General features: G+C 41.0%; 1 protein-coding gene across 3 annotated transcripts in view; it reads left to right on the top strand.

The window, feature by feature from the left end:
• Positions 1 to 986: 986 nt before the first annotated feature.
• Positions 987 to 12,844, top strand: part of HTT (huntingtin) — a 78,671-nt gene continuing 66,813 nt past the window's right edge. For all 3 annotated transcript variants that reach the window (XM_069014556.1, XM_069014555.1, XM_069014554.1), the window contains exons 1-4: positions 987 to 1,295; positions 6,883 to 6,966; positions 7,422 to 7,542; positions 11,003 to 11,062. In XM_069014556.1, the coding sequence (XP_068870657.1) occupies positions 1,195 to 1,295; positions 6,883 to 6,966; positions 7,422 to 7,542; positions 11,003 to 11,062 (366 nt within the window). In that variant the 5' untranslated portion in view covers positions 987 to 1,194. The remainder of the gene's footprint in view (positions 1,296 to 6,882; positions 6,967 to 7,421; positions 7,543 to 11,002; positions 11,063 to 12,844) is intronic.

Below are 12,844 nucleotides of genomic sequence, written 5' to 3'. Positions count from 1 at the left end.
GTTGTTACCAGTTGTCATTTAAAGTCTGTATTAGCAAGTACATGTATTAAAATCAGTGGTTGTAACTGGAAACTTCACAGTACTGTTGATTTTTTCTAAGCGTTCAGTAATGGAATCAATGATTTAAATATTCCATACTGTCTCTCCTGTATCCTGTATGTTCAATATGTGCATGCAAGAAGTATCCTCTGATAAAGCAAGTCCACACTCAGGAGAGGAGCGCTGAAAGCCCAGCACGCACGCTGCCAAGTTTTAAGTGTCCTGTTCCTGTAAGAGTCTCTCTGCAGCCTAAAATAAAACTGGAGTGCCGGTAGCGCCTTTGGCCGGCACTTGTGCTGAGGGGGCTGTCGCGTTACCTGCTGTGCACCCGTGACACGCGGGCACAGAGCGGAGGCTCTCGCCGGGCTGGGGCGGTCACTGCGGTGCCGCTGCGAAGGCGGCTCCCCGCGGGGCGGTGCGGGGGGCTCCCCGGGCCGGCTCCCCGCCCGGGGCGGCGCCGGGGGCTCTCAGGGCCGGCTCCGGGGGCTCTCAGGGTCGGCTCCCCGCCCGGGGCGGTGCCGGGGGCTCCCAGGGCCGGCTCCGGGGGCTCTCAGGGCCGGCTCCCTGCCCGGGGCGGTGCCGGGGGCTCTCAGGGCCGGCTCCGGGGGCTCTCAGGGCCGGCTCCCCGCCCGGGGCTGAGCGCGGCCGCCGCCGGCGGCAGGGGGCGCCGCAGAGCAGTGCCCGGCCGCTGCACATGCGGCGGGGGGCGGAGCCTCCTTCTGATTGGCCAGGGCTCCTGTCGCTCTCGCTGCTGCCCCGCCCCTTGCGCCGCCCGCGTGCCCCTGTGTGTACATACGTAAAGGCGCGCGTGACGCCGGGCCGGGGTGCCGTGTACGCATGCGCGGCCGAGCCGCGGGCCGGGGCCCTGCTCCGGGGGGGCGGGGCAGCCCCGGGGGGGCGGGGCGGGCACGCGGGGGCCGACGGGACGTATCCAAGATGGCGGCGGGGCGGACGGGAGGTGCCCGCGGCCCCGAACGGCACCCGCCCCATTCATCGCGGCTGTGACGGGCCCGGGCCCGCGAGAGCGCCGGCAGAGCGCCGGGAGCGAGCCCGGCGGCAGCGCCAGCGGGGCAGCACTCGGACCCGCCAGGCGCCCGTGACAGGGCGGGTCGGAGCGCGGGCCGGTGCCGCCGGCGCGGGCGGAGCGGAGCGGACATGGCCACCATGGAGAAGCTGACGAAGGCCTTCGAGTCGCTGCGCTCCTTCCAGCAGCAGCAGGGCCCGGCTGCCCTCCCCGAGGAGCCGCTCCAGAGACCGTGAGTGACCCACGCCCGAGACTGGGGGGCTCCCGACACGCGTGTCCGATATTCGGCCCGGCCCGGGCCGCCCCGGTTCTGGTTCCGCGGACAGCCCCGAGCCGGGCCCGGGCGCTGCCCTGTCCCTGGCAGGTGGCGGCTCCCGCAGACTTGTCGGGGTGCTGCTGTCGGTTCTCTGCCGAAGTTTAGACGTTGAGTAACTTTTGGGGCAAGTACGTTTGATAATTCACCAGTGCGGGAAATGAACGGGAGGTACAGCAATGTTGTGTGGGTTTCACAGGCTGGTTTTAGGAAAGAAAATCTTATTTTCACCTAGTACACTGCTGTGGAAAGGACAAAGACCCTTAAGCATAACTTGAATAATTTACTAGTTTCAGCATTTTCTTTTCTGATAACTCCTAAAGCACTTTCTCTGAGACATTGTTCTTCTGTGCTTGACGCTTTCTGCATGAGTGTCTTTTCTTTGAATTCTCTCCCACTGATTGTACAGCTTTCTTGAAATGAGGATTCAAGGCTGAGCAAGAGAAATTTCTTCCACTCTGTGGTTCACTTTCCATATCTTTTAAGTGTTGATTGTTGTGCAGTCGACTTTCTTCTTATCAGAACAGTGCCCTGAAAGTTCATGTTGAAGTTAAAAACCAGTTTTGGTGTTTATGAGTTGAAAATTTAAATAGAGTTAAGTTTGAGCTCTGCTGCTTTCAGAAGGAGTTGTTGTGGATGTCTGTTTGTGACAAAGTTAATTTAAAATCTTGTGCTGTGACTTGCTGTGCAGAGACCTAAGAGGAGTTAGCTTAAATATTCCTAATACCTTTTTCCTTTCTTAGATGTAAGGGACAAATTCATTAGATCCATGAGGTACTCAAGTTTCCCATTGGGAGGCATTACTGGGGGACCAGGGCAAGGAGCTGTTCAGTACCATGGTGCTGCCCCTTGCATTTGCATCCTCTAAAACCAGCTTTTATTGAGCAGCTGTGAAGGCAGTAAGGTTTTTACGGAATAAAGACATGAGTCACACTATTGCTTTTTCTCCTGCTGTTGGGGAGATGGGAGAAGCAGAAGGGTTGAAGAGCAGGTAACTTCTAACTTGGCAGTTTCCTATGGTGTTGGCAGAGGAAGCAAAGCAGTGGCACTGGGCTCTTGGCCACCTGCTCCCCCTGCACATTCTGATGTGGTTGCCAACTACATTATCACGGTTGGTGCTGTTTCTCTTTGGAGAGGGTTGTCTCAAACAATCACAATGCATTTTCACACTTTTGATTCTTAATAGGTGAAAAAACTCACTTCTTCATGAGCTAGTTGTTTATAGGTGCCTTACTGGTCTGCAGGGACTAATTGCTCTGTTTTGTGTATTTTTTGGTGCTGTTACTTTGTGTGACATGGATGACCATCTATTTCCAGTCTTTCCTATGTGCAGTTGAAAAATTCTGTCTTGAAAGTTACTGGTGAGAAAAATCATGGTATTTCAAGAGAAAATCCTGAAAATTATTTGTGACACTTGCTGAAGGATGTTATGCTTGGTTTGATGGTCTAAATTTAGGCATATTCTACTGTAAACATTAAAAAATTAGTGTTGTAGTTGTCCTTGTTGACTTTGCTCTGTGTTTAAAAATAGGCTGTTTTCAGAAAGCTGATGGGATTGTATGCCCCCAGGAACTGCACAAATTCAGTGACAGCACTGAGCCTCATAAAAGCCAGTGAAAAGCTATTATGGTAGCTTTTGCTGAGGCTTCTCAAACTTTTACTGAAATAGCAGGTGATATCTTGAATGTAATTCACAATACTCTGCATTTATTTTTTCTTGTTTGTAAATATATTGGAAGGGAAAATTGTATTTGGGGAGAAGTGTTCATCTTTGTTGGGCTTTTATGTAAGTAGCACTTAAATATCTTGTAGTTCTGCGTGGTAAGTTCCTATCAGCCTACTAGGACTGTCTCCTGCTATGAAATGTTTGAAGGTCAGAGAGATTGGGGTAGAGAAGAATTGTTTACCCAGCAGGAGCTGTATTTTTCTTCACTTTATTGTAAGACAGTGACTCCAGAACTTTCGCTAATACAGATATCCTGTCTTTTTTGATTAAAATAGTAATCAAATCCAAGCTTTTACCAAGAAGGTAAGAGGTTTTTCTGTTTCAAGAGATTTTAATCAGCAATAATCATGTGTTATGCTTGTACTCTGCCTTACAGTCAGATGGCAGTCTTTCATCCCCTCTCTCTTATCTCTTGTTGGGTTTTTTTTTTCCCCTTCTATGTAAACATAACTTGAGCTCTGTGTCATATTGCTTCTATACACTTTTGCTTAGGCAACTAATTTTCTTCCTTATATATTTCTAGCTTTTTCAGACTCCTAAATTTTGTTTGAAATTGGATGTTTTGTTTTGGAGCACAAAGCTCCCACTAACTTAAAATTTTACTAGTATGTTGTAAAAATTTAGTGTTTGATTTGTGAATTTGAAAGTGGATTCTTTACCTTTTCTCTTGTCAATTTATTCTAATAGTCACTTATTGTAATTGTTTTAAATTTTTTTTTTTACATTTGAGTCTAACCATTACCTTTACAGCAAGAGGTACAGCAAAAGTGCAAGTACTCTCCAGCAATATGCTTTTTTCTATACTCTTCAATTTTTCTGTGTCTTTTATGTTTGACTGAAGCTGTGGTCGTAGATTGGTTTGACTTTATGTCAGTGGTGGTTTCTTGGTGGTTTTTTGGCATTATCATGTCTAGTAGACCAGTTCTAGTTGATTTGACAATCCACCACTGCCTGCGTTACTACACCTCGTTTCCAGTGTCCCTCGTATTTGGAATGAGTTTATTTATTGATCCACTCACATTTCTGTTTGTTATTAAAAGAATAATTTTTAGTTTCCTTAATGTCAAGCCATTTGGTTTGGCCCTTTTCTTTGTCACTGGCTCAACTTTAGAACTTCTCTACTCTTCACATATTCTTAATTTCAAGGTCTAATAAAAATTAGCATCGGTGAGCTGCATCTCCTTGTAGTCAGCTTGTCAGAACTCAGAGGGCAAAATTATCTGGGTTTGCTGGTTTTCTTACATTGTTTATTAATCTTCCTGGGCTGTAGAAGTACTCAGGGGATTAAACTCCTCTGTATGTGAGATGGAGCTTTCCTGTTGATAGCTGCTGCTTCCAGTATCTCCTGCCTTCTGTTACTCATCAGATATGTGTGATTGATTCATAAAATGTGTGATGCTGTTGTTGCCCCCCTGGGTATGCTCATCAGCAGTTTGCCTGTGGACTCCATGATACTTCTAAATAGAGCTTTGTTTGGTTTTTTAAACTAAAAAAAAAAAAAATCATGTGTTTTCTCTCTGGATACTGTTCTGTTACCCTTCTCCCTCTGTAGGCACAGAAAGTATGTGCATGTGTGTATTTTCCTTCCGCTTTTCATTTCTTTAAATTATTTTTTTGGAAATTATGTTTTCTCTAGCCATGCCTTTTTAAATTTTGAAGTTACTTATTTCAGCAAAGTGTAGATTATGTGTTAGTTGAGCTCTTTGTTTACAGAAATTTGCCAAGAGATTGATCTCTACTAGTCTGAGCAGTATTGAACACCACTGCCTGCCTTGCTCAGGGCTATGTTTTGTGTAGATAATAAAGAACTTTATTCTGAAAGTAGCCTTTGTCAGCAGTATTTTTAATGTATCTTGTATCTGAAATAGTGAGCTTATGGGCAAGTTCAGATGTGCCTGTTCTATTTTTGGTTTGAATGTGTACTGAAAATGGTGCTCATAAGAGATTGGGAACACTGGGTAACATTATCATGAAAGTTGAAATGATTTAATAATGTTTTGTGGTGCCTGCTCACATTGGTGGTGCTGATGTTGCAAAATCAGTTGGACATCTTGGGCAGTATCTGGTGTTTTGTTAGAGATGATCTGAAATGCTGCTAAAGACTCTGGCACTTTTTCAAGATGGAGAGAAAGACATTGTGTATCTTGAACGAATTCAGGTTGTCTGCTCATATTCTGCCAGCGTCTTAAGTCCAAGAAGAGATCCTCTTTGTTATTCAGCTTGCCTAAATAAAATGGTGCCAAACTGTAACAGAAAAAATGGCTTTGTTCGAAGCTATTCTTTAAACTTCTAAAAGTAGAAAATATTTCTGGGGTGAAATGACAGGATCTTTGTGAGGAAAAACTGAAATCTTGGGAACACAGACTTTTGAACCCCTTGCCTCCAGCCTGATGGAAGAAAAAGGACAGGGATACTGGCAAAGAATGCCTTTTTTCCAAAATGTGTACTATTATTTGAGCTGAAGTTCCTAAATAATGTAGTTTAGTTCTTTAAAAATACTTGTCTAACACTATATTTTGAGTTAGCTGAATTTAATGTGCTTATTGGCTACTTGCTGTTGGCTCTTAATGTTGTGCTACTGTTATTAATGTAACTCAGGGCTGTTCACATTGTTTTCCAACTTCTAGTTCAGAAACACTGTTTGGCTGTTTCATGATTTTTGCTGTTTTTTGCTAAGGCAGAAAATTAAATACTAAAAATGATCAATTTTCACTTGGCAAACAAAAGGGAAGATTCTCTGAATGTGAGTGAAGAAGCTGGTAATTCCTTACAGTGAAACAGACTCAGGAGAGATACCTTTGGGTGCATGGTTTTGCTCAGCTATTGCTACTAGCTAAAAGTAACATCTGCTTTCCTAGAAGTGATTCTGTGTCAGTAAAGTTAGGAGTAGGAGAGACTACACACTGAAATGAAATTTCACAGTCATAGTTGGGAGTCTGTCTCGCTCTCTTTTTTTCAGTTCCTTTATTGGGGGTAGAGCAGGGAAGAGCTGCTCTTCCAAGAGCTTGTATCATGTTGAAGTGAATGTTAAACACATTTTGCAAAGTAGAAACTTTTTGTATTGTGCTTGGCATCGTTTGTAGATACCCATTCTTTGTTTCTGTGCATTTTATTCTCTTTATAGTACACTCAGCTTGGCCTTTCCTGGACTATACCAAGTGTTATTATAGGGATGATATTCTCAGCAGGCAGAGACTGTGTCTAGGACTTTGCTGTTTTTGTAATTACCTTTAGAGGAATGTAGTGTATGATAGCATTGCTTTGTCATCCTTTTCAGTTCAGATGCAAAATGGTCCATTTAATAGAACTCGAAGTTTCAAGATGTTGGCAAACAGAAAAAGTCTAAGGTGATATTAGGTGGGAGGAGGGTCTTTTTAAAAGAGGTATTTTTTGTTCTCATGGCTTATTTTCCCCAGCGTTTTTCTTTGTATCAGTTTCTTTTATTTTTGCTTTGTTCTAGGACTGCCTCAATTTTTCCATCCTTTCCCTTTACTCTTCATTCTTCAGTTTTCTTTCCCAAGTATTTTCTCAGTGAAAGTTATGGAATGAATGGGATATACCCTGTTAAATGATTCATTCTTCATTCTTTTTCTAAGTTGGTATTTCTCCTTGGCTTGTGTGCTCTCAGCCGCAGTTGGCAGATGAAGTGCTGTGTCTACAGGTAGTTGCTGTTTATGGAGTGACTAGAAAGTGCATCTTTTTCTTGTATGATGATTAGACTCTAGCAAGAGTGTTTGAATGGTCACTTTTGAACTCATTATCATTGTATTCTTCCTTTAGAAAGAAAGAACTTTCAGCTACCAAGAAAGATCGAGTGAATCATTGTCTAACAATATGCGAAAACATAGTTGCTCAGTCGCTAAGGTAAGGCACTGTCTTTAATTTATTAATTATTTATTAATGTCTTTAATTCATTAGGATGAATAGCAACTTTGGAGTGTTAGCTGTTGGGAGGATTCCTTATAATTGCTCGTTTTAAATGCTGAGCTTCTATTTAAAACTGAAATGGCATGATTTTTTTTTTTTAACCAACTCAGAATCTAGGGACTTTTGTTTACCTGTTGGTGGAGCGGGCACTTTCCATCTACAGACAGAGAGACTTAGGCACAGAGGTCAAATACCTTACCAGGTTATGTAGGAAAGAGTAGGGAAATGATCTCCCAGCTCCTAATGAAGTGCTTAAATAAACTGAATGTCTTCTCCTCTTGTATATGTGTGCATAATATATATGTAGTTGGATTATAAAACCCTTTGAAAAACATTATTGGTGTTTCATTTCCATAGTGCACGTTGTAATTTTCTAATGTTTGTTTATTTAGAAATTCTCCAGAATTTCAGAAACTGCTGGGCATTGCTATGGAACTCTTTCTCCTCTGCAGTGAGGATGCAGAATCTGATGTCCGGATGGTTGCAGATGAATGCCTTAATAAAGTTATCAAAGTAAGAGCTTTTACTATCAGATTTTGTCTCTTCTTCATGCAGTGTCCTGTCTGAATTCCCACTGATGTTCTTTTAGTTGCCGTTCTTACTGTTGATAGTATCTCATAATATAAGAGGGTAAGTAAGCTTCTTTACTAAATTCTGTAAGTGCTCTTTCTCTCTTAGGAGAGTGTTTTATGCCCAGATCAACATATTTAACTGTAACTTGTCTTACAAGTTAGTTCATTGTTCAGATCTGTTCTTGTCTTCAATTGTTCATTAACTTCGTTCTCTTCAAGTTAACCAAAACAGGAATGTGGGCTTTTCTGAAATCATCTTGTTGTGTGGGAAGAATACTCCTATTACTGTTCTGTAAACATAAAGACACTTAGCATGAGGAAAGGTAAAAATATTATTTAAAAACTGATTGAAAGGTAGTGTGATCTGCTGAGACTTGGAGGGGCAGATTTCAGGCAGTAATTAGAATAAATATGGTGTTGTGGAAATTGTTTATTCCCCTACTGTGATCCTGAATGAAGAACTTGTTGGAGAAGAGCAGATGGGCTTTCATAGCAGGTCATGCAAGGTCTAAATCTTGTCTTCACTTGCCTTTTTTTTTTTGTGTTTGGTTTTTTTCTGAAATACTTGAACTTGAAGACACCATTATGTACTGGCATAAATAATCTAGTTGATGTGAAGTTTAAGTGCTTTAGGAATATGCAAATAATAATTTTCTTTCGCATGAAGGCGTGTGTAGAAGCAAGCAAACTAAACATTGATATCGGAATGAATTAAGTTTTGGGGATTGAGCTTGTGGCTGAAAGTTGTATGGAGAAAGCTTACAGACTGTGTAGTGTGTTCCATAATGATAGGGAATGAGGAAGTGCGAGTTCCTTGTGTTTTTGTTTTGCCCAATAGCACTTTGGTCTTTTCACTTTGATTTAAATGTTTTTCTGTTTGAGGGAGAGCGCTCTATGAAATACATACATTATTATTTCACTCAGTTTGCCTTAAAAGCTGTTCTGAAACAGTTCTAAAGAATGTAAGCTTATTTCCTACTTTCCATGAAGCACATATGTAGGCTTGGTATAAAATTTACCTCAAATTCTCTAATTTGTTTAATATTGTTGCTCTCTGGCATGTTTCAGGGTAACTTAAAAAACTTACTTTTTTTCCCAAAATGTTTGTATGGTAGTTTGTTTTGTTTTCAAGATTAAAGTAGTTTTAAATGATAGAGTCTTCTATCAGTCACTAAGCTTGGCAGTTAGTCACAGCTCTGAAATGGTTAACAGTTGTGATATTCCACACATATGGATGTATCAGACTGTTATGGAAGCTGGTTGTACTTTGTATTCTGTTTCTGTGTTTTATGTTGTGTGGGAGCAATTTAGCAACTTAGGTAGACAATTTTGTATAAACGCAGAGACAAAAAGATGTGCAGTTTTATTTTTGGTTGTGCGAGTACCAGTGATGCTTGTGGTAAGTAGAACAGAGGTGTTGGGCCCCTAAGCTTTCATTTTAGTGAAAGTTCAGCCTTTTTTAGTATCTTGGGCATATTTAGAGGCTAATTCTTTTGCTAGCGATGCTTTGTAGCTTCTCTTGAAATAAAAGACTATAGATATAAGCATTACTTGTGTAACTGTGTCTGGAGTTTATGCTCATTACTATAACTAGAAAACTAATACTGCTGTGCAGACAAGGCTGAGCACATAACTTGAAATAAACACTCTGTAAGTCATCTTTAAGTATCACTACACTTACCTGTTAGAACCTCACAGACAATATAAATGGCTCAAGATAAATAATGTTGGTGATACCTTTAAAAGAAAAAATACCAAGTTGGGACTTTCCAGGTTGCTGTGGGTAATGTCAAGCTGTCTTTTGTCTGAAGCTGATGCAGAATGTTATAGTATTCTCTGTGCTAATGATACTGATGGGACTGTTCACACAGATTGCAGTACAGTTGGTCTCAGTAATTGGAATTTATTATTGTAGTAATTTAGAGCTGACTATGCTTTTTTTTCCAATCGGGATGACATTATAGATTCTAGCCTGCTAAAAATATAGCTATACACTAATAAAAATAGTTCGTCCAGCTAGGTGTGTTGTAAGTACAATTTAGCCTTGAAGCCAAGTAGTAGCTGGTGCCTTTTTGTGTTGCTTGATATCCTTATATGTAGGGACAGTGAACTTTTCATAAAAACTAAGTTTTGTGAAGTAAATCCTACCTGCTGTCATCCAGGCACCTGCAGTCTATTGCTGAGGTGCTTATGTTAATATAAAGATACAACCCAGGTATGATTTTTCTGGGGAATTGTATTGTAGCAGCTGGTGTAATTGGGGGAATGGAATTTTGGAGCATACAATTTTAGGCTGGGGAAATTGTGCTATGGAGGAGCCACAGGCACTGCACTGACTGTGCTTAAGCAGTTGTGGCTTCTAGCTCAGCGTGTGCCATCAGATTTTGTAGGCATCATGAGTAATCCTGGGAAGATGTGAGTTTAATGGTTGGTGGTCAGGAAGTCAGTTAGAAAATTAGAATTAATAAATTATTGGGCAAGGAATAAAAAATTAAATACTAAACAATATAACGCTATATGAATCCACAACATAGGCACTGTCACACTGTATGAAGGTCTCATGTCATTGGAGGAGCTGGTGGAAATGTTCATAAATTGTAGTACACATCAGAGAAAAAAGTGGATAAGGAAGGGTAACCATATATATACAAATTATTCTGTATGAAGAGATTATATTTTCGTATTTTCTTATTCTCTGATACTTTAAAGATAGAGAATGATCAGGTTGAGGTGAACAGAAAATTACTACTTCTTGGTGCTTACTTTCATTTCACGTACACTGGGTTTTAGCCAGGCTTCAGGTTTGAACTACGGTACATGCTCTGTCGCTGTATGCTTGATTGGATCCTGGGATGTGACACTTGCGGTATGCAGAACTCCTTGTAGTGTGTGTGCTAACTGGATGCAGAAATAGGCTGATTCATGAAACAAAGGGTTTTCAGGGGCTGTTAAAGGTACTGGTACAAATACAGCTTCAGTTTGAGAAATAGTAGGAGCCTACTTGACAGTGGGGGAGTATAGCAGGGAATGCCTTTTGCTGCTTGTGAATACTATTCTTGTGTTTTAATATTCATGAGTACCAGCTGCTGGTGATTGCCAGAAAGCACAATAGGATGGCTCTGCTTGTAGTCTGATCCCATATGGCCTTTTGCAGGTACAGTGGGTAAAACAGTCAGTATTAACTGCAAATAACTGTTAGAGTTTGTGGAGTTTGTCCACATTTGTGTGGAGGATAAAGGTATCTCTTCTCAGTATTTATCACTTTCTTAGTTATACATCAAATATAGGGACCACTAGATAGTTCTGTGCCTTGTTTGAAGATGTTTTACTGCAAGTGTAACATGGCTCCTGTAAAGCACCTCCCCTCTGACACAGTATGTTCTCAATGCATTTTACTGCAGGCTTTGATGGATTCCAATCTTCCCAGGTTACAGTTAGAGCTGTATAAAGAGATTAAAAAGGTGAGTGATTTTTCTTTCATGTCATTTTGAAATGTGGTGTTTTATATGTGTTCTATTATATTGGAATGCAACATTAGTGTAAATTAATAGTTTGTCTTTTAAGATCAAGGTAAAAACTTCATTTTAGAAGGATTTATGACTGTTTCAATGTATTATTCTACTGAATTCCTCACTGTTGGCCCCATTGTTTAGATTTAACCACTCCTGAAAGCTTATCTGGCAGAAAATCTGTGAGCATTTGGTTTCAAAAGCAGTTCGAGTTAACCTTAGTGACTCCCCACCCAAAGGAATAAGGCATATTCATGATGTTTGCTCCACTGACTAAGCTGGAAAGAATAACTTGAACCAAAAGGGTGGTGAAAAGTAGATGAAGGACAGTGACATTCTTAATTGACAAAACCTTGTGGAGGAGTAAGGCTTGAAGTAACCTGATACAACTACTTTATGAATGTGTGATATGTACTTACAACTTCTTACAGAGGCGTAGGGAGAAATACTGAAGCATCTTTCTAGGCACCAAAAGACACAATTTAATTATGTCCACAGGAAGAAATTTTGTGGTAGCCTTTTTGAAGTTTGTGACTGCAGAAGAGAAATGCTGTGTTTAGGACAGTATCGCTGAAATTGTGTCTCTTGCATCTATAAACACAGAAAATACAGGTGTTATTTGTCAGACAGTAATGATGCTGTTTTTTGGGGAGGAATAATAGAACTCTAGAAGATAAGTCACAAAATAAATGCACATAGCTTTTCTTCTGTTAGAGGTAGGGCCATGTATGGATGTCTTACTGTATTGCAGTACCTTAATATCATGCAATATTTTTGAGGGTGTGGAAATGGGCATCTACCTAATTAACAGAAAACAGCCAGCATATAAATTGCTCTGAAGTTTCTGGACATTGTGACCAGGTATAGGAGGAAATATTTTGTTGCTCAGTTGACGCGTGCTTCTTGAAAGGTGCTCTCGGATTTGTGACAGGTGAGAGAGAGGTAGCATGTACAACAGGGGCACCCAGCAGACTGAATTTTGTTTGTGCATCAGTATCACTTCAGAAGCCATGCCAGAATCTGTTGTTTGGCTGTGAGCCTGAGAAATGCATGTTTTGTAATTCAGATGCAAGTATTTTTTACTTGTCATGCTAACAAGGCTGCAAGCCTTTGATATATTAGCTAAAGAAAGTAATAAAGAAATGACAGCTTTTAGACATCTCAGCTTTGTCTTCAGGGGACTCAATTTGAGAAGTGTTTTGGTTGGGTTTGAACTACATTAGGTAGACACCCTCCTAGGCATCTCTTGAATTCCATAGTTTTCTATATTTCCAGCAATACTAAGGAATTGTACTGTATCCCTAGACACTAATATAAGGGCATTCTGGTTCAAGTCAGGTGCTCAACTGAAGTTGTCAGTCTGGGCAAATAGATACTAAACTTCAGCAGTCAAGCCGTTAGGAAGTGCTACAGATCAGTATGTGATTTTTCCTTTGGTGCACTCAGAAACTGAATGTTGTTTATTTGCATATCTTCACTGCTGTCAATTTTATGCTGTATTTATATCTCTGCAAGCATTCCGGTGATTTTTAGACTCTCATATCATCAGTGTTTCTTTGTTGGCTGATGCCTTTCTCTGTGGTATTTTAAGCAGATTTCAGCAGAACAGAGATCTCAAACATTTCCTTTTCTTTTATGGTGTTTCTTATTATTCATTTTGGTTTACTCAGAAAATTCCTAATACCATCTGGAAGAATGAAGGCAGTTATGGAACTGAGTTGACTTCCTTTTGGC

This window comes from Aphelocoma coerulescens, chromosome 4, assembly GCF_041296385.1.
Source record: "Aphelocoma coerulescens isolate FSJ_1873_10779 chromosome 4, UR_Acoe_1.0, whole genome shotgun sequence".
NCBI classification, from domain to species: Eukaryota; Metazoa; Chordata; class Aves; order Passeriformes; family Corvidae; genus Aphelocoma; species Aphelocoma coerulescens.
Note: the sequence above shows the minus strand (reverse complement) of the source record. Positions and strands in the feature narration are given on the sequence as shown.